This window comes from Oryx dammah, unplaced genomic scaffold (assembly GCF_014754425.2).
Source record: "Oryx dammah isolate SB20612 unplaced genomic scaffold, SCBI_Odam_1.1 HiC_scaffold_24, whole genome shotgun sequence".
NCBI lineage: Eukaryota > Metazoa > Chordata > Mammalia > Artiodactyla > Bovidae > Oryx > Oryx dammah.
In genome coordinates this window covers 44,141,679-44,168,895 of record NW_024070208.1, presented here as the reverse complement: position 1 = coordinate 44,168,895, position 27,217 = coordinate 44,141,679, and the positions used below count along the sequence as shown (strand labels likewise).

The window sequence follows — 27,217 nt, the reverse complement described above, 5'->3', positions numbered from 1 at the left end:
TCCATGGTTCATCAGGCACTCTATCTATCAGATCTATTCCCTTAAATCTATTTCTCACTTCCACTGTATAGTCATAAAGGATTTGATTTAGGTCATACCTGAATGGTCTAGTGGTTTTACCTACTTTCTTCAATTTATGTCTGAATTCTGCAATAAGGAGTTCATGATCTGAGCCGCAGTCAGCTCCCAGTCTTGTTTTTGCTGACTGTATGGAACTTCTCCATTTTTGGCTGCATAGAATATAATCAATCTGATTTTGGTGTTGACCATCTGGTGATGTCCATGTGTAGAGTCTTCTCTTGTGTTGTTGGAAGAGGGTGTTTGCTATGACCAGTGTATTCTCTTGGCAAAACTCTATTAGCCTTTGTCATGCTTCATTCTGTACTCCAAGGCCAAATTTGTCTGTTACTCCAGATGTTCCTTGATTTCCTACTTTTGCATTCCCATCCCCTATAATGAACAGGACATCTTTTTTGAGTGTTATCAGTAATTATTCTAAATATCGTTGGATTAAACTCTTTAATACAAAGGCATAGAGTAGCTGAATGACTTAAAAACTAAGACCCAATTATATTCAGTCTACAAGAGACTCAGCTTTAAGAAAACACATAGTCTCAAAGTAAATGGATAGAAAAAGTTATTCCAAGCAAATGAAAATAAAAAGAGATCAAAGTATCTATGGTTATTTCAGACAGAATAGACTATAAGACAAATATAGTCACTATATATTGATAGAAGTGTCAATTCATCAATAGAATATGACAATTATAAAAGTATTTTGGTAATCCTTTCACATTATATATATATATATATATACATGTATCATATTCACACATTGTATAACAACGGTGGGCTTCATAGGTAGCTCAGCTGGTAAAGAAACCACCTACAATGCAAGAGAATCTTGTTTGATTCCTTGGTTGGGAAGATTCCCTGCAGAAGGGATAGGCCACCCATTCCATTATTCTTGAGCTTGCCTTGTGGCTCAGATGGTAAAAAATCTGCCTCCAGTGTGAGAGACCTGGGTTCGATCCTGGGACAGGAAAATCTCCTGGAAGAGGGCATGGCAACCCACTCAAGTATTCTTGCCTGGAGAATTCCCATGGGCAGAAGAGCCTGGTGGGCTGAAATCCATGTGGTCACAAAGAGTCGAATATGACTGAGAGACTAAGCACAGCACAGCACATATCAATGATATCTCAACAAAACTAAGCTAAGGGAGATAAGAGAAGCTGTAAACTTTTGTTTGTTTGTTTTTTCCCATTGTTTAGATATCATTTAAATATCCTCTTTATTCTTACTGTGAATATACAGCAACCAGTGAAGCGTCTTTTCTTGTATTAATTAAAACAGATGTTTATCAAACATATAGCATTGGTCCATGCCCTGCTGGTGATGCAAAAGAATTATAAAACATGCTGATTTTCCTTGTGAAGCTTCCAGCTATCTTGAAGAGGAAAGAATAACTCATAAGACAATGTACTTGTGTTTGTAAATAACTACAACTGAAATATATGGCTTTGATTCCAAATACAAGAGACGATGAAAGAAATGAGTACTATATGAGAATATTACAAAAGTTTTTTTAGGAGAAATTGAGATCAGCCTAATGAAAGAGAACAAATATTCTATTTTAGATAGAATAGTATGGAAAATAGAGAAGTAAATAATTTGCAGTTTTGAAAGTTATGATGTACCAGCTTAGCTAATGTGGAGCAATATAGAAAGTAAGCTACAAAATTAAGGCAAATGTGATTATGATAAACCTTGATATCTGGTAGAGAGGTTTGCATTGGAATTATGTGTACAGTTAAAAGTTCACATAGGTTCTTGAATAGGGGAGTAACATAGTCAAATTAATGCTGTGCTTAGTCATTCAATCATGTCTGATTCTTTGATATCCCATGTGCTGTAGCCCACCAGGCTTCTCTGTCCCTGGGGATTTTCCAGGCAAAAAGACTGGAGTGGGTTGGCATGCCCTCCTCCAGAGGATCTTCCCACCCAGGGATCAAACCCAAGACTCCCACATTGCAGGTGGATTCTTTACCAACTGAACCCCAGGGAAGCCCAAGAATACTGGTATGGATAGACTATCCCTTCACCAGAGGATCTTCTCCACCCAGGAATGGAACTGGGGTGTCCTGCATTTCAGGTGGATTATTTACCAGCTGAGCTAATCAAATCAGTAGTAATAATAGCTTCCCTGGATGCTCTGATGGTTAAAAACCTGCCTGCAATGTGGGAGACCCAGATTTGATTCCTGGGTAGGGAAGATACCCTGGCAAAGGAAATGGTAATCCACTCCAGTATTCTTGCCTGTAAAATCCCATAGACAGAGGAGCCTGGTGGGCTACATGGAGTTGCAGAGTCAGACACCACTGAGAGACTAACACTTTCGCTTTCAATAATACTAGTTAACATTCACTCTATTGCTTATCTGCCAAATCCTATTTGAAGTGTATCTCATATACTAACCCACTTTGTCCTGAAAAGGAAGAAAATTATTTTTCCACTTTTTCTCTCATAGAATAGAAAATGGAGAAATTAAGAATTCACCCAAATTATGCACTTCATAGGTGGTGGAAATAAATTCAAAGCCAGGTTTTCTGGCTATAGAAGTAATGCTTTAATGACTACAATAGTCTGCTTAGCATAATTTACAAAGACAGTCTGAAAAATGGCAAAAGTTTAAAAATGTAGGAAAGTCTTCCCTCGTGGCTCAGATGGTAAAGTGTCTGCTTGCAATGCAGGAGACCCGGGTTTGATCCCTGGGTTGGGAAGATACCCTGGAGAAGGAAATGGCAACCCACTCCAGTACTCTTGCCTGGAAAATCCCATAGACAGAGGAGCCTGGTAGGCTACAGTCCATGGGGTTGCAAACAGTCGGACACGAGTCTCATTTAGAAAATGTACAAAAGATGGGCAGAGCAAAAACTAGCTACTGCCCAAGGAAGCTGTTATACTTAATCCAGGCATGAAATGAGGACTATGTAAACACTGAAAAAAAGATGAATTGAGAACAGTGTTATTAGTCAGGATCTTTGGATGCAGTGTAGAGACTGGAATTCATGTGTGCAAGGTTTATTTATAAAGTATTTTCAGAAGAAGAGCAGGATAGGGTAGAAGAAGGAGCAAATCCAGGATGTGGTCTTAGCAGGTCCATCGTTTCATCTTTAACTTCTAGTCAAACCCTGAGGAAAAAGGACAGCCTTCACACCTTGGTTCTATTAATCATCATTGTTGGACCCACTCACAGGCTAAGAGTTGGGAAGGCCGTGGAATTTTGGAGATGAGGTAAGAGTAGACAGAGCACATGGAGTGAGGCAGCCTCTGTTAGACCAAGTGCAACTGGTCTACACAGAAAGGGCAACTGGAAGCAGTTAGGTGTCAATATCACTGGTGCTGGTAACATAGGTGTGCCTCATAAAAGGGGTCTGGGCACAGGAACCATACAGTCCAATTCAAGATGAAAGATGGATCTTGTGTCATATTTATACAGACAAAAACACCAGAAGACATAAGTGATGACTTCATAATACTGTGAAAATTCAATATATTGGTGATACACCAAGTAGAATTAAGGAAGTAAAAATAAAAGAGCCCTCCGAGTGAATACTCTGAGTTTAGTTGAGGGCACACCAGAATGCTACTGGGATATCTAGTGAGCAGTTTCGACAGGCGTTCTAGATAAGATACTAGATTAAAACCACAATAAATGTTATAATTAAGGCCATGCTCAAACATGGTTCTGGAACAGTGAGTGTTAAGGCCAAAATTTAGAGACCCAAGAAAAAAACCTGGACGCAGTGAAAGGGTCAAGAAGTAAGAGTAAGAAAAGTCAAAGAATTTGAGGAAAACCAGGCTAAGGAAGTCTGCACTGTCTTAGCTAAAATGGGATTTAGAGAAGGCGTGGGAAGTCCACAGTGTCAAACTCCAAAATAACCTGGAGTAGGACTTAGACAGGTTTAATAGCTTTGTAAGGAAATAAATTGTAGTGACCTTAATAAGAGACTTTTCCAGAGTGACTGCAAGCATTCACTTATTTATGCAGTTTTTGCTTCTGCTTCTCTTGCATTAATAGAAGCTATATACTCACCTATGAAGATATTACTCTCTGTTATGCATTGCACTCCTCTTTTAACATCTAATTCAAATTTTATGTGCCACTAAATCTAAATGCAGTATAAACTTTTCTGTACTTCTCTTACTGAGTTAGCAGTATTTTGTATTTTATAGCTGATGGAGAAGATTTCATATCATTATTTAAGATAAAATTATGTAGGTTTTGTAATATTTTCCTCTACATGGATGTTGCCTGGTTGCAAATAAAGCCCTTATATACTTAAACTGGTTAACTGGCTAACTTTATGTCAGTATATTTCTTATGCTCCAGAAAAAAAAATGTATATATATATATATATATATATATATATATCTGTGGCTTATGATCATTTACTTTGGTTTTCAGGTATATTTAGTTCTTTTGATAAAACTGATTAACACTGATTTATCTAATCAGTGTATAACAAATATTTAAAGCTATCCGTACCTCAATTATTTTGTCACCTATGGGAATATAAAGAGTTGACATGTTTAAGTACTAACTGTCCATTTAAATATGTAGCAAACTGATAGCTTTAAATATATCTAACATGTTACCAATTAGGCTATTAATATTAATAGTTAAAATCATGAATCACATCCCTAAACTCATGAAGTATATACTAAGGCTTTTTTTCCAGTTGAAAATAGTCATAAACTTATGAATCGTAAACACTATAAATCATAAAGTTATACTGATACCACTAATTTCAATCCACTTTAAACAGAAGAGCTTCAGGAGTAATTCAGACAACTGATTAAAACACACATCTTAACTACAGTTCAGGTATCAATTTTTTTTTTTTTTTTTACAATTCTCTATTCATTTAGAATCAGAACATATTGTCAAATATTTTACTCATTCATCTTAAAATATATTCCTACTTAGGATTTTAAAGTATACAAAAATCTTAACAATCATTAAAACAATAAATCATCAAAAAAGTGAAATAGCTGCATGTTTTTAAAGCTATCAAAAAGTTGTGGCAAAACAATAAAAATTAAAAATAACTAAAAACTAAAGTAATATTCTCTTCTTAGCTTCTACTTTTATTTTAATCGTGTGAGTTGACCATAATGTCCATTTTACAAGTGAGACTTAAAGATACATGAGAGAAAGGCTGGAGAATGTAAATCTAGAGTCAAGAGCAAAATCAGTCAACTTAACCTGTAAACAAGGCCATTAAAGCAAATATGAAAGATAATTAGAAAATATCTATACTGCTGCTGCTGCTAAGTCGCTTCAGTCGTTCCGACTCTGTGTGACCCCATAGACAGCAACACACCAGGCTCCCCCGTCCCTGGGATTCTCCAGGCAAGAACACTGGAGTGGGTTGCCATTTCCTTCTCCAATGCATGAAAGTGAAAAGTGAGAGTGAAATCGCTCAGTCGTGTCCAACTCTTCGCGACCCCATGGACCACAGCCCACCAGGCACCTCCACCCATTTGATTTTTCAAGCAAGAGTACTGGAGTGGGGTGCCTTGCCTTCTCTGAAAATATCTATAGAAAAAGATGAATATGATAAATAATGTAAGTTGATATTAACGGAGATTTGGAAAAAATGTTGACTCACTAGAAGTCTTCTGCAATAAAACACAAAGCAAAAGAAAAATTGCGTGTAAACAGCTCACTCAACAACATCTAAAGTACTCTCAATTATTGGAACATACATAGAATTAAAGTCCAAAAAAGAGTTAGAAGTCAGATTGGGTGAAAAAATGAGGTACAATTAACAGATAATTTTCTAAATTTGATGAAAAAGATCCATCCACCTCTCCAGGAAGCTCAGAAAACGTTAAGAAGAATCACAAAGTAACCACATCTGTATAACTTAAGCCATAATAGGCCAACTCTAAATCTTAAAATAAACTGAAGAAAACTAAAACAATTAGAGATAAAAGACATAGTAAAACAGGGAAACAATTATAAGAATGAAAAATAATTTCTATTAGAAACAATAGAGTCTTGATCATAATAGAATATTAGTTCTCTAGCTCAAAAAATTTTTTTCTCTCAATCTAGAATTCTATATCAAGTGAAATAACTTTATATTTTCAATGCAGCTAAATTAAGGTATTTTTATATAAATGAAAACGGACAGAATTTATTATCATCAGACATTCTTTACAAGAAATACTAAAGAAGTTTCTTTCACTTGAAGGGTTTGATACCCTTCAGTATCTTTATCTTTCTTTAGAATAAAATTGAGTCATTTTTGCTTTCACACATATATTCTTTGGGCTTCCCTGATAGGTCAGTTAGTAAAGAATCCACCAGGAGACCCCAATTTGATTTTGGTGTTGGGAAGATCAACTGGAGAAGGGATAGGCTATCTACTCCAGTATTCTTGGGCTTCCCTCGTGGCTCAGCTGATAAAGAATCCATTTGCAATGAGGGAGACCTGGGTTCAGTCCCTGGGTTGGGAAGATCCCCTGGAGAAGGGAAAGGCTACCCACCCCAGTATTTTGGCCTGGTGAATTCCACAAATTGAACTGTCCATGGGGTCACAAAGAGTCGGACACAACTGAGTGACTTTCACTTTCATATATTCTTTAAAATGATTCTTGACTGAGCAAGAAGAAAGTAAGGAGTAGGACTAAGAAAAATTATGCTGTTGCAAGGTTCTTGCGATGTTCATGAAGCATTAGGTTGGTACAAAAGGAAATACAGGGAATGCTAAATCAATATAACTAGGCTTAAACACATCTTTATTAATCAAAATAAGAACCATTATAATCACCACATTTTTGCCAATGAGAGATAAGTTTGTTTATTCCTGTAGGGTAAAAATCCATGCTTCAGGATTCCACAAACTCTTGGAAAGTATTTTCTGCCCCCTGCTGGTTGTGGAAGCATTTTACCTGCAAAAAGTTGTCCAGATGCTTGCAGAAATGGTAGTTGATTGGTGAGAGAGGTCAGATGAATATGGCTGATGAGGCAAAACTTCGTAGCTCAATTTCTTCAACTTTAAAGCTTGGTTGTGTGGCATGCGGTCAGGCATTGTTATGGAGATGAATCAGGCCCTTTCTGTTAACCAATGCCAACTGTAGGCATTACAGTTTTCAGTGCATCTTATCGATTTTGTGAGGATACTTCTCAGATGTAATAGTTTCATTAGGATTCAGAAAGCTGTAGTGGATCAGACCAGCAGCAAACAGTGATCATGACTTTTTTTGTTGTTGTTTTCTTTGGTGCAAGTTTGACTTTCGGAAATGCTTTGGAGCTTCTTTTTGGTGTAACCAGGGAATTCCAAGTGGCTCAAATGGTAAAGAGTCTGCCTGTAGTGCAGGAGAACTGAATTCAATCCCTGGATAGGGAAGACTCCCTGAGAAGGGAATGACTCCCCACACCAGTGTTCTTGCCTGGAGAATTCGATGGACAGAGAAGCCTGGCAGGCTTCAGTCAACGGGATTGCAAAGATAAGGACTCAAGTGAACAGCAAACACTTTCACTCAGTCCAATTGCTGAGCTGGTTGTCATAATATAATTAACTTTTCAACTCACGTCACAATCCAATCAAGAAATGATTCATTGTTATTGCAGAGAATAAAAGAAGACAACACTTTGAAACAAAGATTTTTTTTTTTTTTAAATTTGGGATCAACTCATAAAGCACCTTCAGAGGGTGAGGTGACTGGAAAAGTTAATTACATTATGACAGCCAGCTCAGCAATTGGTCTGAGTGAAAGTGTTATGGGAAATAGATGGGGAAACAGTGGAAAAAGTGTCAGACTTTATTTTTTTGGGCTCCAAAATCACTGTAGATGGTAATGTCAGCCATGAAATTAAAAGACGCTTACTCCTATGAAGGAAAGTTATGACCAACATAGATAGCATATTCAAAAACAGAGACATTACTTTGCCAACAAAGTAATGTCTAGTCTAGTCAAGGCTATGGTTTTTCCAGTGGTCATGTATGGATGTGATAGTTGGACTGTGAGGAAAGCTGAGTGCTGAAGAATTGATGCTTTTGGTGTTGGAAAAGATTCTTGAGAGTCCCTTGGACTGTAAGGAGATCCGAATCATCCATTCTAAAAGAGATCAGTCCTTAGTGTTCATTGGAAGGACTGGTGCTAAAGTTGAAACTCCAGTACTTTGGCCACCTCCTGCGAAGAGTTAACTCATTGGCAAAGACTCTGATGCTGGGAGGGATTTAGGGACAGGAGGAGAAGAGGACAACAGAGGATGAGATGACTGGATGGTATCATTGACTCGATGGATGTGAGTTTGGGTGAACTCCGGGAGTTGGTGACGGACAGGGAGGCCTGGCATGCTGCAATTCACGGGGCTGCAAAGTGTAGAAATTCAATGCATTTTAATTAAAATTCCATTTAATTTATTTGAAGATATTGCATTAAATTTCATATGAAGAATAAAACTCCACTAATAGTTAAATGAATGTAAAAATAAAAAGGGAGGATTTGTTTCACTGCTTATAAAGACTATTTAGAATCATAGCTTTTTTTCTAAAATGTATTAGCACAAGGACAGGAAAATAAGGGGAAAAAAGTCAGCGACAGATCACAATACATTCAGGGCTCAAATTTCAGATATAGTTGGCACCATTAATTCACTGGGACAAATGAAATTCTTTAGTAATTTCATGGAACATGGACAAGTATATAGAGAAAAATAAAATTGGAATCCTATCCGAAAGGATGAATGACTTAAATTTGAAAGAAAAAAATATAGAAGAAAATGTAAGACAATACTCTGTGACCAAAGGTTGGAGCAGAATTTTCTAAATCAGTTTTTTAAAGTATACATCATAAGGCAATAAATAGATGCATACATATGTATATATACATAATGGATGGATGATAGGTGGATGGATGGATGGATGGATGGATGGATGGATGGATGGATGGATAGACAGATAGTGTCCTTCACTGCATTCTTGTTGACACATTCATGGCCTAAATAAGATCCTGTGACTCTTTCAGGCTTGTTCTGAGCTCAGTCTCTGACTATTTTGCTGCCATGTTTACAAGTGATGTTTGTGAAGCCAAGCAAGAGGAGATCAAGATGGAAGGCATAGACCCCAATGCTCTCTGGGACCTTGTCCAGTTTGCATATACAGGTACAGTAAAAGGATTAGAATTTTATGTTAATATCTTGTGAATTTTAGAATTTTAATGTATGTTTTAAAGCTAAAAAAGAAAAACTGCTTAGCTTGTATCAGTCTTTTTTCAGTTGAGACACTACCAGAGAAAAATCAGACCACATTTTTCTTTGTCAACAAAATCACCAATGTAAATTATATATAAATGCTCTACTCCCTTCCACAAATAATTTAAACTGGTTTATAATAATAGACAATGGAATGAGTTTGGAAGACAAGAAAGAGATTATTAATTATTGAATATGAGTTTGTTATGTTCAAATTTAGAGCATTAGGAAGAAAAGCTATAATTTTCTTTCTTTTAGGAAATGATGGGTTCAAATAATTATTTTATCCTTGTAACATGTTTATTTCAGTATTAAAACCTTCACAGACAATTTAATGTGGACTTGACAAACTTAGCTTAAAAAGGAAAATGAAGACACTTAGAATTGTGAAAATGGCTAATTTTTAATCATTTTTTTTCTTTTTTCTGATCTATTATGATCTTTTGTTGGCCTTTGCACCATATTATATTTAGCACAAATAATTTAGCAAATAACTGGTAAATGCTACTCAATGTACAAGTATTAGCTGTGCTTCTGGAGAATAAACTAATGAATAAACCATGTCTTTGCCCTCCAGAAGCTCACAGTTCAAGTGGAGTCAAAAAGTTAGACAAGGGATAAATATGATAGAATTTCAAATGTTAAGAGGAAATTAGAGGGCATAAAACCTGCTATTTAGAGTATTATTATGACTCGCATTAAATGTTTGTTTAAAACATTTTAATAACTTTCAAGGTTAGTAAGAGAAGGGGACACATTATACTAAAATCTTGTGATAGAAGCAAAGGCAAATAGTATGGATTGGTGTAATATTTTTAGAAGTGACAGGTAGTTCATTTTGCCCTAACTCTTGATCATAGTGTGAAATGAAGAAAGAGAAATTCGAGCCTGATTACCAAAGCAGAAAGACCCTAATTTAAGGAGCTGTATTTTTGCAGTACTTCTGGTTACAGGGAAATGAGAAATGGCATTGTGAAGATCAGACTTTCCTGGTGGCTTAGTGGCAAAGAATTCACCAGCAATACAAACTTGATCTCTGGGTCAGGAAAATCCCCAGAGAAGGAAATGGCAACCCATTCCAGTATTCTTACCTGGGAAATCCCATGGACAGAAGAGCCTGGTGGGCTACAATCCATGGTGCTGCAAAAGAGTCACACACGATTTAGTGAATAAACCACTACATTGTGAAGATTAGCCACTAGAACCAGATGCTATGGAACTAGTAGGAAGCTGTTCTCTTAGAGAATTTAGCTTCTCACAAAGAGAAGTTTACTACATAAACGTTATACTTACTCAGTAAAAGAAACCACTTTGGAAAGAAAAATACACATGTTCTGGGTACTTGAATCTCAAGGCAGCAATGTGATGGAAAGACTTAAACATTTTCCAGCCTCAGTGACTTTTAAATTACATTTTGTCAAAGCAAATATTGCAATGGACAAAGTTAATCAGGTAAGCACATCTGTTTTCAAGGCTGTTGCAACAGGGGAGTGAGATAAGAATTCAGACTTAATTTTGCTGAAACAAAGGGTTAGGGGAGTATTTTTAAGTTCTGGGGTAAAAGAGAACACAGGCCATTGCTTATTGGCTTTACCTAGAGGAAAAGTAAACTTTCTCCTCTTTGTGACAGAAGGTAGTTTCACAACTTGAAGCAAGGTGCCCACTCAAATTCTGCTCTTTCCATTTCAAAAACTAGAGATATACAAGAGCTATTTCCCTTGATGTTGGATTTTCAAAGAGATGGCTTTCAGATCCTTGAGAAAAATCTTCCTGTTGTATAACTGGCAAGAAGCCAGTTTATTTTTTTCTTTTTAATAATTTGCATCTCAAAGAGGTAGAGGAAAATTTATAATTACAAGTTTTCTAAAGCAAATGCTCCAAGAAAAGGGAGATCAAAGGCCTCGAGTCAAGAAGTAGCCTGTCTAAATTTTAGTAAAGCTGAGGGGACTTTAAGATCACCTTGTCTGATTTCAAATTGCAAGCAGTTTGATATAATGATATAAAATATTGCTGACTTTCCAAACAAGAGATAAATAACATAATCACACTACTGTTTCCTAGAAAGAGAAGAGTCATGAAGCTAGCATTTTAGGAATCCTTCTACAAACATAAAGACATAGATCCAACGCTTACAGCCTCTATGGCTTGTTGGCAACCCTTCATTCCTCGAGTGAAAAACTAGGTCAAAAGACACTTATCATTGTGCAACAGAAAGTTGGAAAGTGTTTCAAAGCTTCCTGCTGAATATAATGACCCATATTTGGCACTGCTTTGTAGAGGGCAGACCAGACACAAAGCTGCCTTTTGGTTACCTCTGCCACTCTGGACTTTGCTCATATTAATATATCCATACCTACCTCATGGTTGATAAATTTCCAGTTGTTATAGAAATGTGCTAGATGAGCTAATAATTTGCATCATAATATTGCACAATATTGGGAGTTAGTCATAATAGAAAGTGTGTACCTTTTTTTAAAATATATATATACAGTGTAAGAAATTATAACAAAGGTAGAGATCAAGTAAATAATGATACAGAAAAGAAAGACTGAGAGGTATGTATCTCTGTGTTTGTCTATTTAGCTAGCCAACTAGCTGATCTCTAAGGCTTTCCTTTGTGGAAGGCTAAAAATAAACACATCTCAGAAAAGGAGAAATAATGAATGAGCAGTGAGATCCTTAAAGGGTCATCCAATTGGTAATATTTTCTTGAATTCTGAAGTTTGGGCAGTCTCAGAAAAACTAAGGAGTTCAACTGTCTCAAGAATTGACAGTTAATTATTAGCTGTCTAGTTCTGCATCTAGTAGAGATGGGTAAGAGTACTTTAAAATGATTTAAACAGATAAAATTTCCTTGAGGTCTGGAGAGTCTTTTAGGTTTGAAAGAACCGTATATAGCTGTTTTTATAATCTCATTAAAAATTTAAGAGTGAATAGGTAAACGTCCTTGGATGAATTAACTGAGATAAGCTTCAATGATTATAGAGTTCAATAATTTTTGACCTGAACAAAGAGGAAGCATTCTTTAAAGAATTCATGTGGTAAAATTTGTAAGAAGTAGAAGACATTCTCTCTATTTACCTTTCTTTTTTCCTACTCCATCAAATTAGAATGAGAAGAAATGGGATCAGGAGTGTGGTACTGTTTCATTAAGAACCAAAGCAAATATTTAGAGATTTTTCTTTTTCCCCTAGTGATTAGAAAGATTGACCTGGATAAATAAATAAGTGACTGTTGGATAATAGCTCAAATGAAATTAGAATTTCTTCTAAAGGAAAAATATATAATAATATAAAGGTTAATACTAGCAATATGTAAGATAGAATAAAAAAGCCAATAAGTCCTTGTGTTGACAACATTAAAGAAAATGCTCTTGAAAATATGAAGGGTAAAGATATAAATTATAAAAATAACAACTAATTATTACAGTATCAAAACTAGCTACTTAAAATAAAAGTCACTATAAAGTCAATTTTTTTAACATCTATAATAGTTCAGGAATAAAAAGGAAATGAAATTTATATCAGTGTTAGAAATAATTGTATCTCTAACAAGAGACTTCCTATTGCCTTTCTAAATTCTTGATTAACTTTGATTTCTTCTTTTTAAAACTTTCTATTGAATTTTATTTATTTATTTAAATTAGGAAATATGAGTGTGATCTTAGTCATTTATACAGAACAAAAGACTATTTAGTAACTGTGTATGTTATAAATGCCCTTTAAGCAGTGTCTTAAATTTAAAGTTTGACTATTTAATTAAATCCAGAGAGTACATAATTCTGCAAGCTAATAATATATGTTTTTCAAAATCAAACAATAACTTGGTTAAAAATATTTGAGCACTTATTGTCTGAAGATGGTCACACTAGGGACTACAAAATGAAACATAAGTTGAAGCACTAAAATGACATAAACCTTTAAACAAGTTTGGTAATTGATAAATTTATTGGAGTGAAGCAGCTCTTTACTTTTGTTCTTGAAACTGGTAAGATCTATGTATCACCATCCACTTACTGGCATTCTCAATTGTATAGCATCAAATGAACTTAAAAACATTTTTTTAAAACATGTTCCCTCATGTAATGGAGCTTTTATTCTATACTTGTACTCATCTAGAAAAGAGATATGGGGTATTATTTGTTTAATCTACAGTAAAGCCTATGGTTTGGGAAAATGAAGTCAAGGCTGTTCTGAAACTATTGTATAAAATGTCTTTCAAAGGATGATATCAGAGAAGAAAACAAATGTTTATATTTTCTCATTATCATACTTTCAAATTCCTTAGAAACTTAGAGATCTATAGAACTTTAGAAATTCTTTCTTGAGCGTTATGAATTTCACTAATTTTTCTATAGCTAGGAATGTGATACAAAGCAGAGGCAACAGAACAAATTTTTTGAGGATTACATATTTGGTATCTTAAGCATTGACAAAATCATCATAACAGATCAGAACTGTGTTGGTCTCCTTTGAATTAATATTAAGGGATGCATGCATGCATCATAAGTCACCTTAGTTATGTCCAACTCTGCCAACCCATGGACTGTATCCTGCTAGACTCATCTGTCCAAGGAATTTTCCATGCAAAAATATTGGAGTGAGTTGCCATGCCCTCCTCCAAGGGATCTTCCTGATCTAGGGATCAGAACACAAGTCTCCTATGTATCATGCATTAGCAGGAGATTTCTTCACCACTAGCATCAGCTGGGAAGCCCAATATTAAGGGATAGCTTTTAAATTTTTTTTCAATTCTTTATAGACTCTGAATTTATTACTGCAGCCAAGTTAGTGAGCTAAAGTAACTTGATAAAATCCATAGTCAGCTGTTGAATCTACTGCTAGAATAAAATGTCAAAGCACAAATTGAATGGTATTATCCCTACTGAATCAATATCCTTTTGTAGAGTGCTAGTTAATTAGTGACTGTCTTGCCCTCACAATAGTTTAGGTAGCTTAACTCCACTCCCAGGTAACTAGACAATGGCTCGCTGCAGGCTTGAGTCATACTTCCTCCCAAACTAGTGGTGGTTCCCTGCAGGAACCCGTGATACCTGACAGCTTCAGCACATGAATGTCTGACAGTTCTTGCCTTGTGAATGAACTGAATGCCTCTGAACTTTTACCATAAGGCCCACTATGTGCTGTGCTCTATGATGGGTTCTGGAAGACAATATACTGATTCACACACATTCTCTATCTTTTAAGGGTCTTTCCAATTTTGAGTTTCAAATAGCTAATTTTTGCTATAAACATACTTTTCCATATACACAGCCTAGTGTTTCCTCATTAGAGAATGGTGCAAAGTGAATTTTGAAGGTTACTATACTGATTGTGTGAATATCAATTTTAGCCAGAAATAGATGATCACATTGTGAATATGAAAGAGGAAGTTTAATATATTTGAAAAGGATGCTTTGGGATTCACTGTAGTTTAAAGTTGCCATCAGACTGATAGAAATATCCTTCCAGTTTATCCTGACATACTTGAAAATATACTGTGTTCATTGATGCATAAGAAAATAAAGTTTAAACAAATATAGGTGATTGGATTGCAGGGTTACTAACAAAGTATCAGGTCCTGTAGAGAACTGATAAGGACAAGGTTTAAATAAAGGAAACTGTCCATCTAGTAGTGGTATTAAAAAGAAGCGCAGAAAATTAAACTGCCAAATGGCAAGATTTTAATCATATTGAAGAGTTAACTTCCTTAAAAGACAACAAAAAAGGTTTGTGTGCCATTGAAGTTAATTAAAGCTTTAGTACATGCTAAGGAATGGTAAGATAGTTTCTGCCTAGTGCCAAACATTTGAATAAAATACCATGAATGGTATGAAAATACACATACACAGGAACTAACAAGTTTAATGTTATGCCTTAATATTAAAAGCTATACATGAATATACACAGCCTGAACTGAATATTCTAAATTCCCTTCAGAATTTTTATGGTAAAATTATTGTCTTATTTTTATTACTGGTTTAATTCAAGTGGTATGAATATGCAAACACAATATTATTTTTAAACTTATGGCTTTTGCTAGATGAGAAAATTATCTTCTCATTTTAAGAAATTGAGCCTTAAAAGACTGGTTTTATATATTGCTATTACCAATTAATTAAAAATATTGAGAATAATTATCATAGGATGTTGAAATAACCTATAGAAATCAGTAAGAAAAAAGTAAAAATAGCAAAATAGATCAGCTGTGTATTGCCATCATACTCCTACCTTTCCACTATGTAACCAGGAAATATTGTATGTGTGTGTGTGTGTGTGTGTGTGTGTGTGTGTGTGTGCACATCTGTGCATTCATGCAACACTAAATAATATAAAATTCATTGGGGAAACTATTATATCAAATAGATAATTTAAAATGATGTACAGTTTATATATATTGTGTAATTTTGGTTGCTATTATTGAAATACACTTTCGCTTTATGCTATGGGATTCCATAAATTGACTAAAAATGAAAAGGCAATATGAAATTTAATATTTACCAGCTAGACAGGAAAGATTTTTGTCTCTTTTGCACTGTAACTCACATTTAATTTCTGAGTTTCCAAATAGGGGAAATCTCTCATGTCTCGTCTTGTAATCAGCTTTATTTTTCTTTAAAAAATACCTACTTTGATTTTTACTGTTGTTTTCAGTCTTATAATTCTCTACGTTTTCCTCTGCTTTGGATATTGGGAAGGTATGAACTAAATCATAAGCCACTATACCAACTGGACAGTGGCCATGCTATGTATTTTTATACCATTAACATTATATTTGGTTAAATTTTCTCAGAATTATTTTACCTTCACTCTAATCCCCAAATATTTGTACCCTTGATTCTGTTATATTTTAAGGGCAGTGGCTCCATATAGTGTAATATGTTGAATTTAATATTAGAAATAACTGAGCTTGTCTTTACCTAGGACCATTTCAACCAAGATTCATCATGATGTGGGCAATCCAATGTTCATTCATATTTTGGGCATTTAGTCTAATTAGCACTGCCTAATGCTTACTCCCCCTTAAAAATTTAGATTATAGCCTTTGGTCTCACCCATTGTACAGTTAAGGATATTAGTCAAATTACTTAACTTCATAGAGTCTTAAAATAACTCAACTATAAGAAGGGGAAAATTATGATGTCTGAGAGGATTCTTTTAAGAAATAAATGAACTAATAAAATAAAATAGGTTTATCATAACACTTAGCATATTGCAAGCATTCAATAATGATGACTGTACATGATAAGTTTTTCAAATGTTTTACATTTTTTTCAAATCTTTTGCATAATCTGTCATTAAAAAATGAATATAAAAGCTAAGAACTGGGGACAGAATAATGACTTTTTTAACAAACATTCATAACTTTTGAATCCAATTTATTATATGCTTCAGTATACAATATGATTTATATTTAATATGTATGATTTTATGTACATTTTTAATTCTATATGTTTTATTACACCCATTGACTTGCAATTTCACTACCTTATTTATTGGGGTGAGTTTATATTATGTATTACATTTATTATTTTATCTTATCTCAACTGATCCACACCATAACATTCTGAGATGGATAATCAAATTTTACTGTCAGATTCAGAAATATAAACACAATAACCCAGAGGTCAGCAAAACAGCACAGATATAAAGCCACAATCTAGTTTTCCAATGACAGTTCATAGTTTGTTTGTCATTTTATTAATCAGATCTAAAGTTATTGTGGCTCAGATCTTGAACTCCTTATTGCCAGATTCAGACTTAAATTAAAGAAAGTGGGGAAAACCACTAGACCATTCAGATATAACCTAAATACAATCCCTTATGACTATACAGTGGAAGTGAGAAATAGATTTAAGGGACTAGATCTGATAGATAGAGTGCCTGATGAACTATGGACGGAGGTTTGTGACACTGTACAGGAGACAAGGATCAAGACCATCTCCATGGAACAGAATGCAAAAATGCGAAATGGCTGTCTGAGGAGGCCTTATAAATACCTCTGAAAAGAGAAGTGAAAACCAAAGGAGAAAAGGAAAGATATAAGCATCTGAATGCAGAGTTCCAAGAAGAGGAAGGAGAGATAAGAAAGCCTTCCTCAGTGATCAATGCAAAGAAATAGAGGAAATCAACAGAATGGGAAAGACTAGAGATCTCTTCAAGAAAATTAGAGATACCAAGGGAACATATCATGCAAAGATGGGCTCGATAGAGGACAGAAATGGTCTGGACCTAACAGAAGCAGAAGATATTAAGAAGAGGTGGCAAGAATACAGAGAAGAACTGTACAAAAAAGAGTTTCATGACACAGATAATCACGATGGTGTGATCATTCACCTAGAGCCAGACATCCTGGAATGTGAAGTCAAGTGGACCTTAGAAAGCATCACTATGAACAAAGCTAGTGGAGGTGATGGAATCCCAGTTGAGCTATTTCAAATCCTGAAAGATGATGCTGTGAAAGTGCTGTGCTCAATATGCCAGCAAATTTGGAAAACTCAGCAGTGGCCACAGGACTGGAAAAGGTCCGTTATCATTCCAATCCCAAAGAAAGGCAATGCCAAAGAATGCACAAACCACCGCACAACTGCACTCATCACACACACTAGTAAAGTAATGCTCAAAATTCTCCAAGCCAGGTTTCAGTAATATGCGAATTTCCAGATGTTCAAGCTGGTTTTAAAAAAGGCAGAAGAACCAGAGATCAAATTGCCAGCATCCACTGGATCATTGAAAAAACAAGAGAATTCCAGAAAAACATCTATTTCTGCTTTATTGACTATGCCAAAGCCTTTGACTGTGTGGATCACAATAAACTGTGGAACATTCTGAAAGAGATGGGAATACCAGACCACCTGACCTGTCTCTTGAGAAACCTATATGCAGGTCAGGAAACAACAGTTAGAACTGGACATGGAACAACAGACTGGTTCCAAATAGGAAAAGGTGTATGGCAAGGCTGTATATTGTCACCCTCCTTATTTAACTTATTTGCAGAGTATATCATGAGATATGCTGGGCTGGAAGAAGCACAAGCTGGAATCATGATTGGTGGGAGAAATATCAATAACTTCAGATATGCAGATGACACTACCTTCATGGCAGAAAGTGAAGAGGAACTAAAAAGCCTCTTGATGACAGTGAAAGTGGAGAGTGAAAAAGTTGGCTTAAAGCTCAACATTCAGAAAACGAAGATCATGGCATATGGTCCCATCACTCCATGGGAAATGGATGGGGAAACAGTGGAAACAGTGTCATACTTTATTTTGGGGGGCTCCAAAATCACTGCAGATGGTGATTGCAGCCATGAAATTAAAAGACACTTACTCTTTGGAAGGAAAGTTATGATCAACTTAGATAGTATATTGAAAAACAGAGATATTATTTTGCCAACAACAGTCCATCTAGTTAAGGCTATGGTTTTCCCGTGGTCATGTATGAATGTGACAGTTGGACTGTGAAGAAAGCTGAGCGCCGAAGAATTGATGCTTTGAACTGAGGTGCTGGAGAAGTCTCTTGAGAGTCCCTTGGACTGCAAGGATATCCAACTAGTCCATCCTAAAGGAGATCAGTCCTGGGTTTCATTGGAAGGACTGATGGTAAAGCTGAAACACCAATACTTTGGCCACCTCATGTGAAGAGTTGCCTCATTGGAAAAGACTCTGATGCTGGGAGGGATTGGGGGCAGGAAGAGAAGGGGACGACCGAGGACGAGATGGCTGGATGGCATCACTGACTCGATGTGCATGAGTCTGATTGAACTCTGGAGTTGGTGATGGACAGGGAGGCCTGGCATGCTGTGATTCACGGGGTTGCAAAGAGTCGGACACGACTGAGCAACGGAATTGAACTGAAAATATCCTAAGGCTTGGACAAGATAGGCTAAGTCTTCACTCTCAGAATTTTGCAATTTTAGGTATAACTTTGTTTAATTATCGTATCTAAATAAGTATTATTATTAAAAAATACTGCACATGTTTAATATTTGCTATTTTAGGATGTTTCACACACATCTTAATTATGTCTCATGATATTCAAGTTTATTTTGATATTGGGAAAGCTGTAACACCAACTTTGTATGTTTCTAAATAATACATATCTTTTAAAATACTCTTTTAAAAAAAATAAAATAAAATAAAATAAAATACTCTTTTAGTTGAATTTTGACTATGGCTCAATACTTTGCATTTCAAATTTTAAACAGCTGATACTCTTTGTAGACTGTATCTAAAAACAACTAAACACAATTAAAAACAATAAAGGAATAAAAACAAGAAAAAAATGCAACTTTACTGCACCCTTCTTCAAATTTCTATAAATTAACACTGTGTATGGTTCACCATCTTTATGAGGAGTTACTTCCTTTTCATGCTTGAGAAAAAAAAGTTTATAATGAGAACCCTAAGCACTTTAATTTTAAATGTTTTTTCTTGTTCAGATAACAGATGGTAAGGACTTCTCATAAGAAAAACAAATTTCAGCCATAAAGTAGATTGCCTGCTCAAAATATCCCAAAGGAGCATCTTATCTCTGACCCTTTAGATTGTGTGCTTAAACTCTCTTCTCAGGCACATTGTTGCTACCTCTGAACTCCCATTACATTCCTCAGCCAGGGAAAACACTATCCAGATGGTGTTCATGTGAATCTGATGTCTGATGCATGTTCCAACTCCATTAATTCTTCTTTGAAGAAATGTTAAAGCAGAACAGAAAAAAAAATTACTAAAGAAAATCTAGACTAGTAATGGAAATGTAGTCCTGGGAGAAGAATTATAAAAAATCACTTTGTGCATGTATGTTGTTACTTCAGTTGTGTCCAACTCTCTGCAACTTGATGAACTGTAACCCACCAGGCTCATCTGTCCATGGGATACTCCAAAAGATCACTTTACATTTACTTAATATGTAAATTTTTTTTATTTTTTATGCATTCATGTCCATGAAGAGTAGCAATACTTTGAAATATGTCATCAATTATTATAAGTTTTTCTGGGCACTGTAGTCTATGATAAATGGACATTTTTTTATACAATATGATTTTTTGATTTGGGGGCAAATTATTTTATTTATCAAATTAAATTAAACATATTTAAACCTGAAGTACAAACATTGCTTCTTATACTTATTTAATTTAAATTTTCTATTTCACAAAATGACTTCAAACTAAAATAGTTAAATAAGACCATCTGTATATCTTCTTTGGAGAAATGTCTACTTAAATCTTCTGTGCATTTTTTGATTAGGTTGCTTTTTTAATTTTGAGCTGCATGAGCTGTATGGATATTTTAGAGATTAACTCCTTGCTCATTGTTTGTTTGCATTTTTTTCCCCCATTGAAGGTTGTTCTGTTTTGCTTATGTTTTTCTTTGCTGTGGGAAAACTTATACATTTCATTAGATCACACTTGTTTATTTTTGTTTTTATATACATATATATATGGACATCCCTGGTGGCTCAGACGGTAAAGCGTCTGTCTACAATGTGGGAGACCTGGGTTCGAGCCCTGGGTTGGGAAGATCCCCTGGAGAAGGAAATGGCAATCCACTCCAGTACTGTTGCCTGGAATATCCCATGGACAGAAGAGCTTGGTACACTACAGTCTATGGGGTCGCAAAGAGTTTGACATGACTGAGTGACTTCACTTCACTTTATATATATATATATATATATGATCAAAAAATGATATTCTGTGATTATGTCAAAGAATGTTCTGCCTATTTTCTGCTAAGAATTTTATGGTGATTGGCCTCATATTTATGTCTTTAATTCATTTTGAGTTTATTTTTGTGTATGGTGCTAGGGAGTGTTCTAATTTCATTTGTAAGCATATCAGTGCCCAAATTTCCCAGCTCCACTTATTAAAGAGCCTTGTCTTATATACATTGTATGTTTTTGTTTCCTTTGTCATAGATTAGGTGACCATAGATACGTGGGATAATCTTTGGACTTTCTATCCTGTTCCATTGGTCAATAGATCTGTTTTTGTTCCAGTACCATGCTGCTTTGATTACTGTAGCATTGCAGTGTAGTCTGAAGTCAGGGAGCCTGATTCTTTCAGCTCCATTTATCTTTCTCAAGATTGCCTTGTCTAATCAGACTCTTCTGTATTTTCATACAAATTGCACAACTCTTTGCCCTAATTCTGTGAAAAAATGCCATTGGTGATGTGATAGATATTGTACTGAGTCTGTAGATTGCCTTGGGTAGTATAGTCACTTTCAAAAAAAAGACATTTGTTGTTCAGTCGCTAAGCTGTGTCTGACTTTTTGTGGCCCCATGGACCGCAGCATGTCGGGTTCTCTGTCATCCCACTGTCTCCTGGAGTTTGCTCAAGTTCATGCACATTATATCAATGATGTCATCCAACTATGCCAACCCCTTTTGCCCTCTTCCCCTCCTGCCTTCAGTCTTTTCCAGCATCATGGTCTTTTCCAATGAGTTGGCATCAGGTGTCCAAATTATTGGAGCTTCAGCTTCAGCATCAGACATTACAATGAATATTCCATGTTAATTTCCTTTAGGATTGACTGGTTTGATCTCCTTGCTGTCCAAGGGACTCTCAAAAGTCTTCTCCAACACCACAGTTCAAAAGCATTAACTTTTGGTGCTCAGTCTCCTTTATGGTCCAACTTTCACATCTATACATGTCTACTGGAAAATCCATAGCTTTGACTGTACAGACCTATGTCAGCAAAGCAATGTCTCTGCTTTTTAATATTCTGTCTAGGTTTGCTATAGCTTTTTTTCAAAGGAGAGAGCATCTTTGAATTTCATGGCTTCAGTCACTATCCACAGTGATTTTGGAGCCCAAGAAAATAAAGTCAGTCACTGTTTCCATTGTTTCCCGATCAGTTTGCCATGAAGTAATGGGACCAGACACTACAATCTTAATTTTTTGAATGTTGAGTTTTAGGCCAGCTTTTTCACCCTCTTCTTTCACCTTCATCAAAAGGCTCTTGAGTTCACTTTTTACCATTAAGGTGGTATCATCTGCATTTCTGAGGTTAAGAAGACATACTAATGTCCAAAAAGCACATGAAAAGATGCTCAACATCAATAACTGTTAGAGAAATGCAAACCAAAACTATAGTGAAATATCACCTAACATTGGTCAGAATGATCATCATCAGAAAAATTTACAAACAATAAATGCTAGAGAAGGTGTGGAGAAAAGAGAAACCTATTACACTGTTGATGGGAATGAAAATCGACACAGTCACTATGGAGAACAGTATGGGTATTCTTTAAAAAACTAAAAGTAGAACAATCATATCACATAGCAATCTGACTCCCAAGCATATACATGGAGAAAACCATCATTTGAAAAAAATACATGTAAACTAGTGTTCATTGCAGCACTATATACAATGGCCTGGACATGGAAGCAATCTAAATGTCTATCAACAGAAGAATGGATAAAGAAGACATGGTATATATATATTCAATATAATATTACTCAGCCATAAGAAAAATGGCGTGATTCTGTTTGCACCAACATGGAGGGACCTAGAGATTGTCATACTGAGTATAGTAAGTCAGAAGAGAAAGACAGATATCATCTATCTCTTATATATGGAATCTTAAAAAAATGATACAAATGAAATTATTTATAATACAAAACAGAAGTAGATTCATAGATGTAGAAAAATCTATGGTTACATGGAATAAGGGATGGGAGAGAAATATATTAGAAGATTGGGATGGACATATACTCACTACTGCATATAAAATATATAATTAATAAGGATCTCCTATGTAACACAAGGAACTCTACTCAATACTCTATAAATGGCCTATGTAGGAAGGGGATCTCTAAAAAAGAGTCAATGTATGTATACATATAACATTCACTGTGCTCTAGACCTGAAATTAACAGACTATTTTAAATCAACTCTACTCTAATAAGTTTTTTAATATATGCAGGTAAAGAAATTGACATGTTAGTAATATATACATGGATGTTCTTGGTAGCGTTCTGGGAAAGGATTTCATGCTTATTTGAGAACCAGTTGTGTATTCACTGAGTAATACTTGATAGCTATTACACTTTTCATTCATTGGAATAAAAAAATACTGATTATAAATATAGATTCTTAGATGTGATGATCTCAATAAAAATATGAATGCAAATTGTCAGAAAATGAAGGTAGTAATCTCTGAAACTTATCTATACTGCAGACAAAAAGGAAATTAGACAATAACATATTAAGCATATTTTGAGAGCCACTATAGCACTCCAAAGAAAATTGTCTGTTAAATAAACAAAAATAATCTGACAATTCAGAAGCCCCAGCATACAGAGTGCATAGGATGGCCTCTTGCACATATAGGATAGTATTAACTCCCAATATAGGCAGATGGTCAGAGAACAAAATGTCAAAACTGCAGACTTGTTAAATCCCACTACACAACCATCCAAGTTAGTACTTAAAATATATACTCAGGCAGGATGGAGCAACTTTGAGATTAACTTCAGTTCAATCTGCTTCTTTGAGAACCTGTGGTAGGTAGCAGCATGTAGATATTGTTGCTGTATCTCTAATGAGAAGTTGTATTCTCTTATTCTTATCCCTTGAAATCTACCTTATATTTTCTAGACTGAAGTACAATAATAAATGAAGAAAAAAATCTAATGAGCCATTTACAGAAGCCATAGGATTATAACATTGCTTGCAGTTTTGCTCTTAAGTATCCATGGTTTATAAGACTTTGAAATTCAAGTGAAAAAGACCTAATAGAAGGTATTTCAAACTCAAATATGCAATACCCATGGAATGATTTGCATCCTAAGTGTCTTAAAATTCAGTTTGCATTCATAGAAATTACATACCAATATTTTGTTTTAACTTCTCAGTCACTAAGACAAAGAAAAAAGGCTAATAGTTATGCTATTAAAATCAAAACAAATATTTACTCAACATAAATATAGCTTACTGATATTAATATCTGAGAGAAATATTTTTTGTGTATTTGAATACTTGAAAACCAGATGACACCACCCTTATGGCAGAAGGTGAAGAGGAGCTAAAAAGCCTCTTGATGAAAGTGAAAGAGGAGAGTGAAAAAGTTGGCTTAAAGCTCAACATTCAGAAAACGAAGATCATGGCATCTGGTCCCATCACTTCATGGCAAATAGATGGGGAAACAGTAGAGACAGTGTCAGATTTTATTTTATTGGGCTCCAAAATGACTGCATGGTGACTGCAGCCATGAAATTAAAAGACGCTTACTCCTTGGAAGAAAAGTTATGACCAACCTAGATAGCATATTCAAAAGCAGAGACATTACTTTGCCAACTAAGGTCCATCTAATCAAGGCTATGGTTTTTCCTGTGGTCATGTATGGATGTGAGAGTTGGACTGTGAAGAAGGCTGAGCACCGAAGAATTGATGCTTTTGAACTGTGGTGTTGGAGAAGACTCTTGAGAGTCTCTGGGACTGCAAGGAGGAGATCCAACCAGTCCATTCTGAAGGAGATCAACCCTGGGATATCTTTGGAAGGAATGATGCTAAAGCTGAAGCTCCAGTACTTTGGCCACCTCATGCGAATAGTTGACTCATTGGAAAAGACTCTGATGCTGGGAGGGATTGGGGGCAGGAGGAGAAGGGGACGACCCAGGATAAGGTGGCTGCATGGCATCACGGACTCGATGGACGTGAGTCTGAGTGAACTCCGGGAGATGGTGATGGACAGGGAGGCCTGGCGTGCTGCGATTCATGGGGTCGCAAATAGTCGGACACGACTGAGGGACTGAACTGAACTGAACTGAGAATGGTGTACTTCAGACATCTTCACTAATGTGCCAGGAGTAGATATTATAATGCATTACAGAACTGTTTTTTTTTTTTCTGTTGTCTGATTTGAATTCAAAACATAATGTCCAGAAGCATAGATTATTAATAATTGCAAGTATAAAACAGTAGGATATTAAAATCTGTAAGGCTCTGAAAACCACACTCTGAAAAGGACACTCAGGGACAGCCTCTAGTGGACTGACAAAGTTTATTATCCAATTGTGTAGTTTTATAATTTTTAGGGAATAGAGCATAAGGCTATTTTGCACGTAGCCATTCCAGATAAACATTAAAGCATTCAAGCATAAAATACAGTTCCCACCATCCAAGCCATAACACAGCTTTGGCGATACTCTAAAGGGAGTCTTATCGTGAAACAACAGTCCTTGATCTCAGAAACAGGTGGTCAGAAGGAAGACTTCCAGCGCCTCAAGGCCGGGCGTATTAACCCTTCGTCATCCGTTCCCAGCCTTGGGCACTCAGTGAATGCTCATAACCCTTTGTTATGCTCGTCCCAGCTTCCAACCTTCATCATGAGTGGAGCAAATACATTTTCAGTATTTGCTTAAAGCCTTCCAGCTCCTCCACAGTGACCCAATGAATTGCAGCACACCAGGGCTCCGTGTCCATCACCAGCTCCCAGAGTTCATCCAAACTCATGTGCATTGAGTCGGTGATGCCATCCAGCCATCTCATCCTCTGTCATCCCCTCTCCTCCTGCCCCCAATCCCTCCCAGCATCAGGGTTTTTGACAATGAGTTAGCTCTTTTCATGAGGTGGCCAAAGTATTGGAGTTTCAGCCTAACCATCCGTCCTTCCAATGAACACTCAGGACTGGTCTCCTTTAGGATGGACTGGTTGGATCTCCTTGCAGTCCAAGGGACTCTCAAGTCTTCCCCAGCACCACAGTTCAAAAGCATCAATTCTTCAGTGCTCAGTTTTCTTCACAATCCAACTGTCACATCCATACATTGGTCATTTGTTGGCAAAGTAATATCTCTGCTTTTTAATATGCTATCTAGGTTGGTTGCTGTTACCTATGCTGAAATTAAGTGTACACATTCCATGTAAAGATGTTCTAAAGTATTAAACTTTGCAATGGCCAAATGAACATGTATGTGATAGGTTTGACATATAGCTTTCCAAATTATGTTGCCTAAAGTAGATGATTGGATAACTTGTATAACAATGAGTTGATCTTTTTTTTAATATATATTTTTGTTTTGCTCATAGCCAAAATTTGCTTGAGTATTGAGTGGCAGACTGCTTTAGGTTAAGCTCTATAGCAAGTCCTTGTAGTGGGAAATAACTCTATGTAGTTTATTAGGGACAGAGGTGGCAAAAATACACAGAAGAATTACAAAAAAAAAAAAAAAAGATCTTAATGACTCAAACAACCAAGATGGTGTGATCATTTGCTTAGAGCCAGACATTCTGGAGTGTTAAGTCAGTGGGCCTTGGGAAGCATCACTACGGACAAAGCTAGTGGAGGTGATAGAATTCCAGCTGTATTTCAAATCCTAAAAATTGGTGCTATTAAAATGCTGCACTCAGTATGCCAGCAACTTTGGAAAACTCAGCAGTGGTCATAGGACTGGAAATGGTAAGTTTTCATCCCAATCCCAAAGAAAGGCAATGCCAAAGAATGTTCAAACTGCTGCACAATTGACTCATTTCACATGCTAGCAAGGTAATGCTCAAAATCCTACAAGCTATATTTCAACAGTATATGAACTGAGAATTTCCAGATGTACAACCTGGATTTAGAAAAGGCAGAGGAACCAGAGATCAAATGCAAATATCTGTTCAGTTCAGTTCATCAAAAAAAACAAAATGTTCCAGAAAAATATCTACTTCTGCTTTATTGACTACACCAAAGCCTTTGACTGGGTGGATCACAACAAACTCTGGAAAATCCTTAAAGAGACAGGAATACCAGACCACCTGACATCCCTGCTGAGAAGTCTGTATGCAGGTCAAGAAGCAACAGTTAGAACTGCTAGAACCAGAACAACAGACTGGTTGTTTCCTGGTTGTATTTCCTGGTTCCAAATCAGTAAAGGAGTACATCAAGGCTGTATATTGTCACCCTGCTTATTTAACTTATATACAGAGTACATCATGAGAAATACTGGGCTGGATGAAGCACAAGC

At 35.8% G+C, this 27,217-nt stretch overlaps 1 protein-coding gene across 2 annotated transcripts in view; it reads left to right on the top strand.

Moving 5' to 3' along the window:
* Positions 1-27,217, top strand: part of KLHL1 (kelch like family member 1) — a 500,583-nt gene that overhangs the window by 176,663 nt on the left and 296,703 nt on the right. For both annotated transcript variants that reach the window (XM_040266859.1, XM_040266858.1), the window contains one exon: positions 9,046-9,182. In XM_040266859.1, coding sequence (XP_040122793.1) covers positions 9,046-9,182 — 137 coding nt within the window. The remainder of the gene's footprint in view (positions 1-9,045; positions 9,183-27,217) is intronic.